The sequence below is a fragment of the Pelecanus crispus genome, chromosome 6 (genome assembly GCF_030463565.1).
Source record: "Pelecanus crispus isolate bPelCri1 chromosome 6, bPelCri1.pri, whole genome shotgun sequence".
Classification (NCBI taxonomy): Eukaryota; Metazoa; Chordata; class Aves; order Pelecaniformes; family Pelecanidae; genus Pelecanus; species Pelecanus crispus.
Genome location: NC_134648.1, coordinates 3,023,078 through 3,040,480, shown reverse-complemented (window position 1 = coordinate 3,040,480; position 17,403 = coordinate 3,023,078). Strand labels below are relative to the sequence as shown.

The window sequence follows — 17,403 nt, the reverse complement described above, 5'->3', positions numbered from 1 at the left end:
GGTATGGCTCTGCCCGGGGGAGAAGCTCTGCTGGCCCTGCCTGACCAGCACTGGCCGCCTGCCCCTGAGGACATGCATAAAGCAGCAGAGAGCAGACCCAGAGCCCTCCGTGCAGTTTTCAGTTTACCACGGATCTATTTTTCCCTTTTGGTGTCTTCCAGGGTCCTGTGAGTGCCTCCTCGAGACCCTGGAGCCCTCTGTGAGCTGCCAAAGGACAGGGTAGATTGCAAAATCTTTCTCCCCAGATAGGTCTTTTCCCTGCCCTACTGGTCAAGGCTCACCTTAGGCCAAGGGTTAGGGAAGGAAAAAAGACTGAAGTAGGCTCATTTACAGATTTCTCAAGCCACAGCCATTTTTGTGATTTACAGTGCATGTTTCTAATGCTTAGTCACTACAAGAAACTCTCAGCTGGCTTTTCAGACGTGTAACTGAAGATGGTATTGATCCAGAGGCACACATACAAATACATACACCCTGCCCACACCCTAGGATAAGCAACTTGAAACGCATACAATAAGTTTCTTTTGTACAGGTTAAAATACATACCAGAAGTGTATTGGCACGCTTAGTCCCAGTAATCACAGCTTCTCTATCAAGAGGGAAATACAGTATGGCTGCGTACTAGATACAACGGCTGTTCTGGTGCTGCCTCCTTATTAAAGAGAAGAGATGTCGTGGTTTAGCCCCAGCCAGCAGCTCAGCACCACGCAGCCACTCGCTCACTCCCCTACCCCGGTGGGATGGGGGAGAGAATCGGAGGAGGAAGAGTGAGAAACACTGCTGGGGTGAGATAAGAACAGTTTAATAATTGAAATAAAGTAAAATAGTAATGATAATAACAACAATATAATAATGATAATAATAATATACAAAGCAAGTGATGCACAATGCAATTTCTCACCACCCGCCGACCGATGCCCAGCCAGTTCCCGAGCGGCGATCGCTGCTCCCCGGCCAACCCCCCCAGTTTCTATACTGAGCATGACGCCATATGGTATGGAATGGCCCCTGGGGCAGTTTGGATCAACTATCCTGGCTGTGCCCCCCTCCCAGTTTCTTGTGCACCTGGCAGAGCATGGGAAGCTGAAAAGTCCTTGATTAGTGTAAGCACTACTTAGCAACAACTAAAACATCAGCGTGTTATCAACATTCTTCTCCTACTAAATCCAGAACACAGCACTATGCCTGCTGCTTGGAAGAAAATTAACTCTATCCCAGCTGAAACCAGGGCAAGAGAGTATGAGCACTCTTTCTGCCCCCAGTGCAATCCTTAAATAAAGAAACCAGGATTATTTCTTACTAGAAAATACAAACAACAATCCACATTTGATTGAGAGTGCTCAGTTCCAGGAACTCGGTTGTGTTACTTCTAGGTTTATTACTCATGTATACTGGTGGATAATAATGCTATTATTTTTAGCTTTATGGATAATAACTATCAATATAACTATGGGCTAGAGAAGACTAATCAGAATATTTTCTACTACTAGTAGCAGCCGACTTTCACTGTTTCTACTACTTACTAATGCCCCTTCCGTAGAATTCCTCAAAAAATCCTTCCAAAAGAAGGCCAAAAGAAAATTTGCTATGTTACTAATTAAAGAGCTTGGATGAGATTTGTGAAATGTGACAGATCACAGGAACACACACACACAAGGAATGCTCTGAAGAGCAGCTAAGCAGAGGCTACTGTGCCATGGAGGCTCCAGGGATGGAGTGATTGACCCCCCCAGCCAGTGAGTGGGTGCCTTTGTTTTAGACAAAAAGGCTATCTGAGCTCAGTGTAACAACCACTTGTATATCTGTTTGTTCCTGACAAAGAAATGCAGACTCACAACAGGACAAAACTAGTTTTAGGGGTACACTTATTCTTAAAGTGACGTAGCTTGTGTACATATTAGATCTGCTTTTATACTATGAACCTATGACACTAATAAATAGCATTTTTTTATTCATGGAGCTATATTAGGCATTAGCTTATTATTCTACACTTTTTGGCAGAGCCCTGTCATTCTCTAAGCAAGTGCCCTTACCTGCTGTGACTTCACCTGCCACTAGCATCTGGTCAAGGTGCAGTGCGAACACCACAGCCTCTGAGGCAAGCCTGAGGAGCTGAGAAGCAGCCTGCCAGAAAAGTCTTGCTCAGCAGCGCCTGCAAGCCTCAAGCTCCAGGTGAGTCTAGCTCAGTCGCAGACTCGGAAGGTGATGACAGAATAGATCTGTTCCCCATCGTGAAGTTCATTGCACATTCTCCAACTGCAGAAATTCTGGACTTGGTTCTACCGATTATAACAGCAATTTAGTGATTATAATGGGTTTACGATTTATATGAACTATGTGAAGCCAAATAATGCCTCAACTCCATATTGAGTTTGCAAAGCCTCAGAACTGAGGCTTGTCAGGCTTGCTCAGTCTCATCTTATACTGGCCTGTCTGCAACTTTGTTTTATTTGGTTTAGCTGCAACAGCAACTTTTCCATTTGACCAAAAGTCTATGGCTAATTTATTTTGCTTTTGGTTTATCTTTCTATAGTGAGATCATAGTCTTATATAGATAGCAGTACCAAGCAGTTACTTGGTGTAGAATGAGCTATAGCTGTCTGTTAACATAATGAAATACAGATCTGGTATAACAGTAGCAGCTTTGAGAAGTGAAGACGAAGGATGTGGCATGGAGTACAGGTATGAAGTGTTTAAGAGCACTTTGGGGCACAGTCTTGACAGTGGAGACCTCATGGTTATAAACAACTCAGCCAGACCAGCACCAGGAGCGTACACATGGCTTGGCCCAACACAAAGTACAAAACTCCACAAAATTAATAAAGCAACTTTGAAGAGAGCAGTGGGCTTGGGCTGGTTTCAATCCATGTATTTCTTCCTGACAACTGGGGATACCTGGCATTGTGACAATGAGGATACCCTAGAGAGCAGTAATGGGAAACACATTTATGTTGTTATTCAACTGCATGTTGCGATTGCTATACTCTAAGTGTGATATGTGGTTTATTTAATTTATTATGATTTAAGCACATTGCTGGAACACCATGTTAATTCAAAATCCTGTACAATTTCAAATGACTTCAAATAAGCAAATGTTGTATTAAGCATTAAACCCTCCATATGAGGACTACCTAAAAAAAACCTGGTCAGAGGACTCTGACATGAAGTTAAGTGTGCGCAGCTGCACCAGTCCATAATCTGACTTGAACACATACTCAGGCTCAGAAATGCTCTTGGCCATATTTACTCAGACACAGCTAGCAAAGAGTTTCTCCTGTTCTAACCAGTCATCTCCTGCTTGCCCTATCTGAACCAAAACACCAGGAAAGACCAGAAGTAAAATTCAGCTAACTTCATATCTATTGGAATCATATCCTTCAGTTCTTATCCATTTTCTTCTGCTATAGTGTCCCTTGTGGTCCCTGCTCCTCAGCTTGCTGGGAATGCAAAGACGTGGCAGGCTGTGAATGGCACCATCAAGCTTTGTCTTCTTATTTGTGTAGGTAGGCATCGAGCCAGAGCTCTCCTGAATTCTTCAGAGAGCTGCGAGAAAGAGAGAGAGCACAAGAGGCCACATTATGCAGTGTTGCTTAGGGGGCTGTTGGTGGGGACAAGGGAAATGAGTGTATCTGTGTGTTGATTTGCAAGAGAAGAACAAGCCAACTCTTGTTCTTAGGCTTCCAGTCTCTCCTACATCCTTCTGCAATGTTTTGCCAGTGTGTTGTTACTTACTGCACAATGTCTGCAAAAGCCGTGAGCAACGGCTTACATTGGTACTCAATGCCATGTTTGGCACACAAGGACTTCACCAGAGGAGCCACCTTCCAGTAGTTGTGTCTTGGCATTGTGGGGAATAGGCTGTGAACAGGAGACAGACAAATTCTCTTCCAGTGCCCGATGAGAAATATTGCCCTTCACAGATTCATATTCATTATTACTTCCCAGGAATCACACAGCTCACACTGAGCAGGGTCTTTAGCTGCTCCTGGCTCTTCTTTCCCCTCGGTGTGCTTTTAGCACAAGTAACTTGTAAGACTTTCCTGCTTTTCCCCTCCGTTATTTTCCACAGTTCTCTCTAGCATCTCTGAAGCAACATTTTTCCAGATTAAGTGATGCTATAAACTGGAAGAATCTACTTCCCCCCTCCCCATTCTCCAGAAGTAACCATCTGCATAGCACAGAAAAGGAGATGAGCCCATCCTCCAGTTGCATATGTCAGTCTCTAGGGCAATAGTGTAAGCAGTCAGTATAAGTAGGCTTGAACTACTCTGTCAGACTATAAACAGGGTGCCTGAGCATGTACATTTTCACTAATGCTTACGAGCTACTACTTTGGATAGACCCTGTTGCTGTCTGTGTGGTTTCACAGATCCTGCCCATGTTCAATTTTTGCTAGTCATTCGCACCTTCCTGTGGGTCCAGTGAAGGTTTTGAATTACATTATGACTGTCTTTAGGGTTTTCAGTCTTTTTAAAGACAAACTCATTGATGGCCCACACCTATTTGTAGAATTCAGAGCAAGGAAGAACAAGGAAAGGGAAAAAAAAAAAGAAAAAAAAAGAAAAAAATAATTAAAAAAAAAAAGGGAAGAAAATTCTCTCTCAGGGTGTGTACTCACTGGTGTTCAATCTGGAAGTTCAGATGCCCAGTAAACCAGTCATTGAACAGGGACTGCTCAACATTGCATGTTGCCTGGAGCTAGAGGAGGGGACAGGAAAGCAAAGTCAGTACAGATTGGTGACCGCAGCCTTTCTGATTTGTCTAAAGAGCACAGTATGCTGTGCTACTCTGTTCTATTGTTTTCTTTTAGCCTAAGCTGAGCTACCTCAAGCCAGGGATCATAATCCTCCTTCAGCTTTGTGGACCAGCAGAGGTACGTAGACTGGCTAACATGGACCATGGTAAAACTAGGAGTTGGCTCTGTGCTCCTGTGAATGCATGTGAACAGTCAAAAGTTCCTCCTGGGTCTTCTCAAACCTATGTCTGCAGAAAAAGCAGAGATGGCAGGGTACTTCTGTGATGGTCAGGCTTTACTGCTGGACTCCAATAAGTCTCTCTGCAAAGAGGGGACACCACACTGGCATTCTACTGGCGCAAAATTGCTCAGCAAGAGCAGGACATAAACTTCCATCTCCGCATAAGCGGAAAAGGTCCAAGACATAATGATGCAATAAGTAGGGAGGTGGGTATGTTTAGGAAATAGAGCTGGGACCTAGCTTTGATTTTAGATTGCCCATGAACGTACCGTTGCTGTCCTTCTTTGCTGTTAATGTAACTGAATCCCGTTATCCTATTAACCTTCACTTCCCAGTTACCAACAGGTTTTCACCCTTAATGCCATAGAGGACTTCCTTGTTTTATGGTTGGAATTTGTACCTGTATGGCCACAATTCTTAAGAATGGAAAATATTTTACCTGAGTAGACACCCAGTCCAAATTGTTGTCATAGTAAATATCCATAGGGATATGGTTCATCTGTGAAACCCAGACAAACCAGCAGCTCTCCAGCATCCTGTGCAATCAGACAAGAGGCCAGAATTCAGTAACAGGTAAGCAAGTCAAGGACAGGCCATTGAAATAACAGCATAGCCAGTCTTACAAACACATGGCTGAACACCAGCCTTGCTAATCCAGCACCTGGAAGAACTTCCAAAACCTGGAAGTTTCATACTTCCTTATGAAACTCATGATTATTTAATATGCTTTGTTATGAAACTGATGTAGCCTGTTATTCATCTTATTTTATCTGTAGCCAAGGACCAAACTGATTAGAATCAGGAAAATGATCCAAGTGGAGAGTGTATCGTCCATTCAAGCCAATGCTGCTGGATAATGCCTGGGCATTTGCAAGCCCAGGCTAAGCTGTTTCTGTTAAATGTTCTCTTTGTCTAACCAGTAGCAGACCCAACACCCAAAGCACTGAATTTTATGTCAGGTAGGTATTTCTCAATTTGGTCAGCACTCAGTGAAGTCTCTTTCCTGCCAGAACCGATGAGGCAACATAAAACTTGAACTAGCAATTAAGCAGAAGAGTCTTAGTTTAACTGTATGGAATTAAAAAACTAAGCAAAAAATGAGATGGCCAGGGAGAACATGGAACGATAAACAAAGGCAGAGAAAGGCAGGCAGGCACAGATGGAAAGAATATGTAGAGGAAGGCTGAAGAACCTTCTAAAGAGATGTCACCTGAATATAAAATAGTACGCCAGGAGACTCTTTATTTCTAATAATGATCCATAAGTAAAGAAGAATCTGATATAGAAGGTCAGCATCCAGGCCAAGTCCTACCAAAACCAAAGACAACAAGAAAAGAAAATCATTATAAATCACATTTGCTTAAATCTTTTTCTAAGCTTCATGTTATATGTACAAGAGAACAATCTACATTCAGCTTCTGTAGGTTTTTTGCTAAATTGAATCATCTGGAGCAATCCAAGTTAACATAAGCTATTAACACTTTCTTTTCATGGCTTGCTGTAATAGAGATGAGTCTGAGCATTCACACCTAATAAGTAGAATAAGATATTAGCAAATGGCTATGCATTCAGAAACATGAGTTGAAGACTTGTACCAAAGCATCGCTCAGGACTTCTCAGTGAACTAAGTGCTAGACCAAGGATCTCATTTTTGGCTGGAAGTTGCTCTGTCCTCCTGTGTACATAACACACACAAGAGAAGGAAGAATGAACCATAAATTCTGGCTGCCTGGCATAGGAAGTAATGCCAAGTATATGCATACTGCTAACAAATCAAGGACAACAGTTCCTATAAATCCATGTCCTCCCATTCCTGACCACTACAGACCTTCCAATTTGCTTCCCAAACCAAAGGAGACAGTACGCTTCATGGTTCTGCAAATGAGGCAAAGCAGTACAAGCCAAACAGCCTGTTGCTTGTTTTCAGGCCTTGATCATCAGCCTGGGGAACGTAATGGCTTTAGCAGAAAGTATGCAGAGCCACTGAAAACACTGCACCAAACAGACTGCCAAATTAGGCTTAACTGAACGGCATGCAGTGTCACACAGCAGGGACTGAGCTCTGGACAGAAGCTGCCTCCATGTTCAGAAGAAAGGTTGAAGGCCCACAACTGACCCCTTCTTGGTTGCACAAGTAGCAATACTTACCGCCCAATACCTTTTTGTGTATGCAATATAAAACGTGTGGCATTGGAAGTAGGTGGGAAACAGGAGCGGAGGGAGAGCTGTAAGGGAGAATTCATTATCACTGGTAATGTCACGGACTGAGTGACAGATAATCAAACTGGAAGTAAAGGATCCCTGAACAGCTACTCAATATGGAGAATATTCTGAGAAGTTTTAGGCTGCAGAATTTTCTGGATGATACCAGTATGCATCAATGCAGACAAACGGTAAGCAATCTGGGAGCCTGCTGACCTCAAGAGGTAAAACAAAGGTAAGGCAAGAAGCTCTCTGAAGCTTGCTTGAGGACAGTTCATGCTCTTCAGCACAACAGCCTGCTACTGCTTATGTCACCTGTCAACACAGGTAATACTGCCTTCGGTTTCCTCATGGAGAGCTATGACCATGGCTTCTTTTAGAAAAGAGTGAAACCAAAAAGGGGTGTGGAGAATCCTGAAAAATAAGGAGGACAAGACCCCAGAAACTTAATAATCCTTTTGAGTACCACAGTAACCACTTTGCAAGAAAGCGACCGACTGATACTGGTTAGGATGCTATGCAGAGCTCTGAGCAACCTGCTCTAGTTGAAGATGTCCCTGCTCACTGCAGGGGGGTTGGACTGGATGACCTTTGGAGGTCCCTTCCACCCCAAACTATTCTATGTTTCTATGATTAGTGCCTCTAAACATTTCTAGGTCTGTCCATTAATCTGATGGAGCTTACAAACCCAAGATTTCATTTTAGGCTTCTAACTGAGGAACAGCCACAGAGTAGTATTTCGAGAAGTGGCTTCCACAGCCCCAAAGCTTATCTGGCTCCCCATTCAGTTGTTTTATCTGGTCAGATCTTCAACTCCTCCAAAAATTAGATGCAAACTGATTACTGTGTTCTTTGATGCATGCACCTTAGTTCTGCTTAAGTCCTACAGGTCAAAAGTAAAATCTACAAGCCCCAGTAGTGCCCCTCATGGTATTGCAGGAGAACAGAGATACTCACTGATGAAGAAGTATTTGTGTTGGTGATTGTATGGCATGTATTTTTTCTTTTTGATCCCAAGCTGTGAAAAGAAACAGCAAAAATATACTGAGTGGAAACTAAGCAATCTGCACAGGTAACTTGCTGTTTTTCTTTCTTCCCCAGAGGCACTCTTCTTGCACACTTCCCACAACCCTCATTCCTACTGTCTCCCTCTTGTGCAGCTGTCCTATTAGTTTACATACATAATACGCCTTTTCTGTAAATCCTCATTCCATTAATGTAAGGCCTTAATGCCTTACAGCTTTGTAAAGTCCTTCAGAGATAAACTGTTAAGCAAGCATGAGATTTTTCTCCAGTAGAGGAAAATGAATTAAATAAGTGATTGCTGAAAAGTAGTTCTGGATATACTTATGACAAGCCAAAACAGAGGTAACAGCCCATGAGAAAAGCCTACGTTGGTATATGGTAGGAAGGAAACTGCTATCACAGATACCACCATTGTCTGGGTTGGAACAGAATGATGTAGTAAAAACCATACCAGAACATTTCATCCATTAAAAGATGGTGTGATCAGTAAGTTATGAGAAAAATAAATTTGAGGGTGGATAGAGGTGAATTTTAACTGGTGAATTTCCTTGGGTTTGTGTTCTTACCACATTCATAATTCATTTGGTGAAATTTGAGATATTTCAAGGCTAAGTTCTATTATCAGTCAAAAAATAGTCATATGTGTTTTCTCTCTTCTTCCCCCCGCCCCGCCTTTCTTCTCTGATTCTGTACACTTAAATGACAGTTTGATAATGGCAAAGGTCTTCCAAGGAGAAAAATATTTCACAGCTGTAGCTACTCTGACAGGGTCTCAAGAACTGATGAAGTTGTACAGCAAATGGGATTCAGCATTGTCTTAGGTTGTCGCTCCTGGAAGTGGCCTAGCAGTACAAGCTGAGAACATCCTATGTGGTCAAATGACTTCTGCCCGCAAGAGGGACCTGCCAACAACCAGTCCTACCGAGCTACGGGAACAGCCCTTGGCTGCCTTTCACAGCAAGGACTCGGCCTTCTCCGAGAAGGCATAGACATGCCAAAGCCACCTGTATCTCTGAGCCTCAGACATTAATATTAATGTAATAATCCCAGACCAACTGCAGACATGCTTTATATTAATGTTTACACGTTATCTAACAATAATTAATTGTTAGATAATAAATAAGTTGTTCTACTAGGTCATTAAGTTGCTATAACCATTAATGATCTTTTTGCTGATGGATTTTCCACCCTAGATATGATGCAAGTACATCACGTCTAATTTATTTAGAACTACTTGTCAGCTGTTCAAGAAATTTTTGAAGGAACTTAATGTGAACTGTGACCTGCTTACAGAGGCTGAAGAAAGTAGACACAGATGAAAGCAATCTTTTTTCAGAAACCGTCATCACATCTTAGTTTTAGATCTTTATGGTACAGCATGCTTTTTGTTGACTAAGGTGTTCTTCCCTGTTCCTGGTGCATGAGTATGCACACACTCACATACACACACACACACACACACACACACACACTGACCTCCACAGACAATTTCTTCCCCAAAGTAAACAAGAAAGGGTGCATATCAATATCAGGATCTTTCTGGAAGCAGTTGGGTTTGGCGTGGTGCCGGGAGTGCAGAAGAGTCCACCATTTGGCCGATGCCCCCTGTTTCGGTGAAGAACCAAGTATGAAAAGTACAATGTTTTCAGAGCCAGATTCTCTCCAATTCCCCTCCTTTACCCAGTGCTGAACACGCTATCTTCCACAGAGCCTTCAGAACACACACTTTTACAGGAAAGCCATCAAATCTAAAAAGTTTTCCAGGGTCAGGTACTTACAATCAAATGGCACATCACAAACTTATGCAGCAAGTGGTTCCACTTGGTCTTCCTGAATACTGAAAGATGTCCTAAATCATGTTGTAACCATGAAGCTTGGACCTGGAAGAGGAAAAAGAAAACACTGGGAGGGAAGAAGAACAGGAATCAACACCAGGACAGTGCCACACCCTTCCTTTGCTCTGAAATATCAAGATTTATTTCTCAGACACTGCTCCAAAGTCACAATTGGAAAGGAACTATGAAATCCTGATACTCTTAAGGCTTGCCCCAGAATATATTTTGCTGAAAGAATCCCAGACTAGGTTTAGTGGGAGCTCCCCACATGCAGAATTTCTTCTTTACATCATCTGTAAACACATGCCATATAGTCGTTGTCGTCTTATAACAAAGGAGAACTATGCCAGGTAAGGAAACGGAGGACTACAAAACTGCAATAGTATTATGTGTATGAAAGTTGATGCAAGTCCATGTGCACGTGCTGTGGACTTAGTTGCTTACCTGGGAAATGGTCAGCACCACCAGAGAGACAATAAGGGGCATTAAGGATGTCCCAAAGTAGAAGAGAATGAGCCAAGCAGCAGTATCCAGCAGGAGGATATGAGTGAGGTGCAGGAAGAAGAAGAGTTGATTTGGCTCCAGAAGTCCCATTTTCTCAACAGTAGCACGCAATTCACGGAAGTCTTGCACCAGCATTTTCTGTGGGAAGCACCAGTGTTACATGTTCTCTGTTTCTAGAGTGTAGCACTGCAGCCTCAAAAGCCTAGGACCACTTTAATGCAGGAAAGAAAGAGCAAAGGATCTGGCCAAATGGGCAAGAGCTGGGTTTGCACACTAGTAAACCTTATCATCGCTCTCCTACAGCTTCTCTGTGTCTTTGCCTGATAAAGCACATAGAGCAGAGGAGCAAGCAGCGGCCGTCACAGAGCACAATGTCTGTACCCCCAACCCCTAAGACTATATCTTTGGTGCTTCTTCCATCATCTTCTTGGCAGGTAGCATAGGGCTCAGACGGAAGTTGTGTCTAGTGGAAGGTGTACTGTGTGTGCATGAACGTAGCATGCCATCTTGTGGTAGGCCTTTGGGATGAAATTATTCCTTGTCTGCGAGTTCCAGTAGATCAATGTACGTTTCCACTTTACCCTTCCCAAGATTAACAGAGGAGGGTTAAATGCCTTTATGAAAACAGCACCTACAGCCCAGCTGTCCTCAGGCTGGCAGGCACTGAGGAAGGAGGATGCAAAAAGAAATGAACACAGCGCAGGTGTTAGACCAACCTAGCTTTGGCTTTGCCAGCTCCGCAGATGCCTCCCAAGCCTGATTCCTGTCTCCACACAACCCAACCCACAAAGGAGCTTGCCAGCCTACTTTCCCAATCATTTTGTGGGAATGGAGTTTGCATGGAGCAAGGCACATGCAGGCACTGGTGCAGGCCAGCTGTGGAATCGAGAAATAGGCAAGGCACGGCCACAGATGGGTAAGAGGGTTCATGAGGTTCCTACCTAAGTAGGAAGCATGGCCATGCCATTCTGGGACAGCCAGACTGCTCTGAATTGTGTTTCTAATGTCTGAGATACATGGGAACATGTATCATCTTGCCCCTCTTCAGCATGCAGTGTGGAACTATGCAAAGGAAAAGTCATGGCAGGCTAGAAGGAATGGGGAGAACAGATAGTCTTGGACAGTGGGAAGCAATGAGGACCATACAGCCCAGGGAGTATTTGTACTCCAAGACTATTCCTGTTCTGTTGTCTGTGCCTCTCTCATGAGGTTGTCTTTGGCATAGCAGATTGGTTACTCTCACAGTGCCATCAACAGTGCTTCTGTGAATGATCATGCCATTCGACCTTGAGACTGATGCAAGAAGGCTGTCCAAAAGGGCAATGCCAATACAGCCTGTGAAACTTAATTCAAGGCTAAAACACTCTACCTGCAGTCTCTCCCTCTTTCTCAAAGCAGGGGAAAGAAGAAAAGGTGATAGCTGTAATATTCCTGAGAGCAAAACAAGGCTCTCCTATTTGTGTAGTTGCTGTGATAGGAAAAATTCATCTTCAGGAAACTCATTCTCAACCACATAATGTGGATTTAGACTAATATTCCTATACTATTTCTAAGTAGTAGCACAAAAAATTATGAAGAACCTGGATCCCATTGTTCCAGGAGCTATGCTGATACAGAAGAACAAGGTCTAATCTCAGAATATTTCTCTTTAATCTATCTTTGATCTGATTTATGAGGATAGACTTACATTTTTAGTGGGCTCAATACTGGGTTGATCTGGTGCCAGCTCTCCAATCTGCAGTGGCTTCAAGTACTTGCTCACCAGCACCTTGTCAACATGGAATGCTGCAAAGGCATCCTGCAAATGCACAAGGGTAAAGGAAGAGGTAAGAAGAACAAATACTACAGTACTAACCTTGCTCTGCTGCGCACAGTAAGACATTCACTGTGGAGGAACCACAATGGCAAAGATGGCTGCTTTACCTTTCTATCTCCTCAAGCTTTTGTTGACCTTTTTCTTCTCACGTTTGTCCTATGCTCTTAAATGAGATCTTATTTCAGCTGGCAAACAGAAGAGGTCTGACTTCTACTACTGCAATAACTACAGGTATGCAAGCTCCATCCTACAAAATTGAATGAATCTCCATTGTACACCTAAAGCAGAGTCTAGGTTCCTTGCCTTTCTTCTTCCCCCTCTTCTCAACCCCAGTATTAGTGACTTTTCCACCTTCCTGGACATCCAGGTGCCCAAAAGACCTTTTTTATCAGCAGACCAGAATCATCTTTGTTGTGCAGTTTGTCAAAAGAGAAAATTGCCCTTTAAATCTGACCTCTTAAAAGAAAAATGTCATTCCTCTTATTCACTGGGTAGAGAACTCCACTCCCAAATTAACTAAGACAGGAAGCATTTCATCAAGGACCAAGTGATACCAGAGAACTTTCTCTTTGTCTGTAGCACTTGGAAGTATGCAGAAGGACATGAATGCAAGGACACAATTCTTAAGCACAGGCCTGGTGTTACTGATATGTCTTAAAGATCTGAGCATGAAAAAGCAATGGTGTGATAGCCTCTAGGTAGGGCTGGGGACAGAAAGGACAGGATGCCGAAAACCAGAGGAGGAGACAACTGCATTGGCAGAGCATGAAGGGGGCAGCTGGAGCCCTGAAGCACTGCTGAGACTGAGCTGAGCTGTGAATTCAGCCTGTAGGAAAGGAACTTCCCCTGAAGATTCTCCAACCATGGAAAATCGCTTTTGTACATCTATGCCTTCAACTTGATCTGCTGGCATGCCTGCTTTTGCACCGTCTTTCATCCGATTCAATTTAGTCATCCTAAACAGACCAGAATCAGTGCTTTACTGCATTCCAGCCCAGAGTTACTCTGGGCAAATGTTTATTAAGAACGGTTGTGTGACGAAATGAAGTTGTTTAGCTAATCTCTTTGAGCAAACCGCTACAGAATTTCTGTCCTCTACCCCAAAATGACATAGGTCTGGGCAGCTGCGTGACTAACCCTGAGGCATATATGTAACATACAGTGGGTTTAAATACCGTGCACATAATTACTATCACTGATGAATCCAAAAATCAGCAGGCAGCTTCTCTGCAAAACAGTCTGCTGCAAGTACCTGGTTATTTCATGATGCAACACCGGATGTTTTTACAGTCTCCAAAATTCAACCCAATTTTGCCAAATGCAGCCAAAAATTCCAGTCTCAAGATTGTTGCTCCTGTTTTCTAAGTCACCTCATTCCTTAACTCTGCTTTTCTATACTTTGTGAGAAAACACCACAACAAAAAGCAGCAATGGAAGGACTCTTCACAGGTTTGTGCAGTGTCACACTTACTAATATTGTGGCATTAATTATACTCATTTTTCCATTCCTTGGGTTTCTCTTCTTACTGAGAGCCTTTCATGTTTTTCATCCTGTCCTGTTATCATCTTTCAAGGCTATATGCTTTTGGTACAATCTTCCAGTCAAACTAAGATGATTTTTTAATTTTTCATGCTATACATCCAAAAGATTAAGTGATTGACCTATTCCAAAATGCACAGACCTCACTAAAGTCCTATGCATTTTCGTAATAAATGCTTCTTTCACTTCTTTTTGTCTCTGCCTCCTAACTAAAGAGCCTATTGAATTCACACTGTCTCATTAAGCTGCTCTTAGTAACAGAGGAGTTTCCTACCTCACCCACAATGTCCTGGATATATTCCCACTGCAACTCAGTGTGGATATAACCAAGTTTGCTCTAAACCAGATAGTTCAGGTTCACACGTAATCAGGCTACACTGGAGAGCACAGAAGTCCACACACACTAATTCACCCTGCTTCTGTTAGAGGCTGACTAGCGCCAGGATGGCTTTCTCTGTCCCCTATTACACAAACCTATAGCAAATATTCCACCTTTTACTCCCTTCCACAGGTTTTGCTGAGGCCAAGATGCACAGCTTGTAAGTGTGCAGAGTTCAAGCAGGGCAAGTGACGCCAGTACCACTTGTATCAATTTGCCTTGGAATAAGTACATATTCCGAATATTGTGCCTTGTCAAAAGTGTGATGCTGTTGCTATTTGGTGGAGCCACCATCCCTGGAAGTGTTCAAAAAATGGGTAGATGTGGCACTTTGGGACATGGTTTAGTCTAGTCTACCCTTGATTTGTTTAGTGTGGACTTGGTAGTGTAGGTTAATGGTTGGACTGGATGATCTTAAAGGTCTTTTCCAACCTCAACGATTCTATGATTCTATGATTCTATCCAAAAGCACTGAGTTGATGAAGATTCATGTGTTCTTCAGCACCTCTAGAGCAAAGTAAAAACCCATCCTATTAATTTCCCTGACAGCCCTTGAGCTGGAGTTTTATCATATATGCTTAAAAAGAGAGAGGGGAAAATAACCAGGCATTTTTCCATTATGGTGCACAGCTTATTTAATGTGCCTCACACTTTTGTGTGAAGACCATTGAGCTGGTGTCACACAAAAGTGGCTGAAGTCTTGCAAGGCTCAGTGATTTGGACATGGAATCAACCTATAAGAACCAGCTCAAATCCCAGAAACTAAACAGCTGTGTTTTCCAGGTTCATCCATTGCCTGGGGTATTCCAGCATCCTAAAATGAAAGAAACCTGACAGTACTAACTAGAGCAAATGAATGATGGAAAACACAGAATACAAAGTGTAGCTCATACAGAATTTGAAATTTAAACTTAGTGGACTGAAAATTCTTTTTATTTCAATAAGCCTCAAATATCCCTTATATATGGAAGATCAGGGAACTATTTGTCTTGGGTTTTTTTTCTTCAATATACACAGCAAGGAAGCAATCCTATGTGTCACATCTTTGTATAGTTGTTGATTTGCCACTATTTTCTACCCTTCCTGCATATACCAGAAGGCAAGAACTTCCAAGGAATTCACTGAACGTCTTGGTGTGTGTTTTACCACAGGTTTCCACAGCATTAAAATAGCAGTCAGACAAGGCAACATGACGAGCAGCAGTCTTTTTGCCCACACACTAACTCGCCAGCAGTTGGACGCTTGTTAACTGGCTGATTCTTTCAATTTTGTTCATCGCAAGGGTCAGAAGGACCATATGCAATAACTACAGAAACTTTTCTGGATGACTGCTTGGGAAAGCATGCTGTCTTTGCTTTGCCCCCAAGCTATGCCGGGTGGCATTTAGGAGGGATACCTTTCCTAAAGGTATGTTTCTGGAAGCAGCTGCTGTCGTTGCCACAGGGCTGATGCACTACTTGTGGCAGCTTCCCCACCTTGCCCTGGCTGTAAGCAATCACTGCAGTTCACAGGAGCTGCCAAAGCAAGATCAGCAGTGTCCTGGTTTCGGCTGGGATAGAGTTCATTTTCTTCCTAGTAGCAGGCATAGTGCTGTGTTTTGGATTTAGCAGGAGAAGAATGTTGATAACACGCTGATGTTTTTAGTTGTTGCTGAGTACTGCTTATGCCAGTCACAGACTTTTCAGCTTCCCATGCTCTGCCAGGCGCACAAGAAACTGGGAGGGGCCCAGCCAGAATAGTTGATCCAAACTGCCCCAAGGGCCATTCCATACCATATGGCGTCATGGGCAGTATAGAAACTGGAGGGGGTTGGCCAGGGAGCAGCGATCGCCGCTCGGGGACGGGCTGGGCATCGGTCGGCGGGTGGTGAGCAATTGCATTGGGCATCACTTGCTTTGTATATTATTATTACTATTATCATTATTACATTGTTATTATTATCATTACTATTTTACTTTATTTCAATTATTAAACTGTTCTTATCCCAACCCAGGAGTGTTTCTCACTCTTCCTCCTCCGATTCTCTCCCCCATCCCACCGGGGTAGGGGCAGCGAGCGAGCGGCTGCGTGGTGCTGAGCTGGGGCTGGGGCTAAACCAGGACAAGCAGTTAAGAGTAATCTGAAAGCCTTTAGCTGGATAAACAGTTACAGTCTCGTTTCCCCTCAGGCTAAGCCACTTTATTTGCCAGTTTCCATAGCATGAGGCCGGAAAGCTTGCATGTAGCAGCAACGCTACGTACCCCTGACCCTGCTGTATACCCCTGACCCTGCTGTATACCCCCGGCACTGCTGTATACCCCCGGCACTGCTGCATACCCCCAAGGCCCACCAATTCCCATCGAAGCCACTTCCCAAACTCTCACTGCGCCATGCTTGCCGCTACCAGCCTCCTCCGCCCCATATCTCAAAGCGAGCCGGTGGCAAGCTCTTCCCTGCCATCACCGCCCCTCACCGTGGCGTCCTGCCCGGCGTGGCTGCCGATGAGACGGGCCCCTCCCGGGTGCCTCCGGTAGAAGTGGCTGATGTCGTACACCTTCCTCTCGATCACCAGCCAGCGCTCCAGCGGCTCCGGCCCCTGGCCGCTGCGCTGCCCGATCTCCTCCCAGGTGAAGCGCCGCAGCGCCCGGCCGGCCGTGGGGTCCTGGTCCCCGTCCCCATCCCGCTCTTCACGCACCTCCCCAGCACCCTGCGACGGTGTCATCCTCCTTCCCTTCCTTCCTCCCTCCTGCTTCGCCAGCCCCAGCACCCCGCTCCCGCCATGGCATATAAGGGTGGGACACGCCTCGGCCCGCCCCAGGCCCCCACCCTCCTCCTTGTCCCATCCCTGGGAGGTCCGCAGAGAGCTTTTGGGAAAGGCGAGCGATGCAGGCAAAGCCGTGGTGCTGGGCTGCAGGCAGGGCTCCTACACAAGCTCCAGCTGCTCTGGGTTTTGCTCCCCACACCCAAAAAAACCCCCCTGCTTCTTTGCTGCTCTGCCTCTGGCAGCCGCAGTGCAACCCAAGTCAGCACAGCATAGCAGTAACTACAGGGAAGGAGTATCTCACCAGTAGTTTTTTTTCTCAGCTGGCTCATTCTGTTGCCCAGACAGGCTTCCTGGGCTCTGACAGTCAGCGAAAACGTCACTT

General features: G+C 44.3%; 1 protein-coding gene across 1 annotated transcript; it reads right to left on the bottom strand.

The window, feature by feature from the left end:
* Positions 1–3,491: 3,491 nt before the first annotated feature.
* Positions 3,492–16,979, bottom strand: LOC104023942 (acyl-CoA (8-3)-desaturase). The gene is made up of 12 exons (XM_075711954.1): positions 16,731–16,979; positions 12,231–12,341; positions 10,484–10,681; positions 9,983–10,084; positions 9,681–9,809; positions 8,136–8,196; positions 7,125–7,201; positions 6,187–6,284; positions 5,416–5,512; positions 4,619–4,698; positions 3,733–3,858; positions 3,492–3,543 (listed from the first exon to the last, which is right to left on the bottom strand). Exons 1-12 carry the CDS (start codon positions 16,977–16,979, stop codon positions 3,492–3,494), a joined length of 1,380 nt encoding a protein of 459 aa, XP_075568069.1.
* Between the last annotated feature and the right edge of the window lie 424 nt (positions 16,980–17,403).

What these genes read in the sequence shown, in the direction of transcription:
- LOC104023942 (XM_075711954.1), bottom strand. Translation starts at nt 16,979, where the DNA reads ATGACACCGTCGCAGGGTGCTGGGGAGGTGCGTGAAGAGCGGGATGGG. An exon ending in ACACAAATACTTCTTCATCA is followed by an intron (nt 7,202 to 8,135) that starts GTGAGTATCTCT and finishes TCTCCCTTACAG; the next exon opens with CTCTCCCTCCGCTCCTGTTT. An exon ending in ACACAAAAAGGTATTGGGCG is followed by an intron (nt 6,285 to 7,124) that starts GTAAGTATTGCT and finishes TGGTTTTGGTAG; the next exon opens with GACTTGGCCTGGATGCTGAC.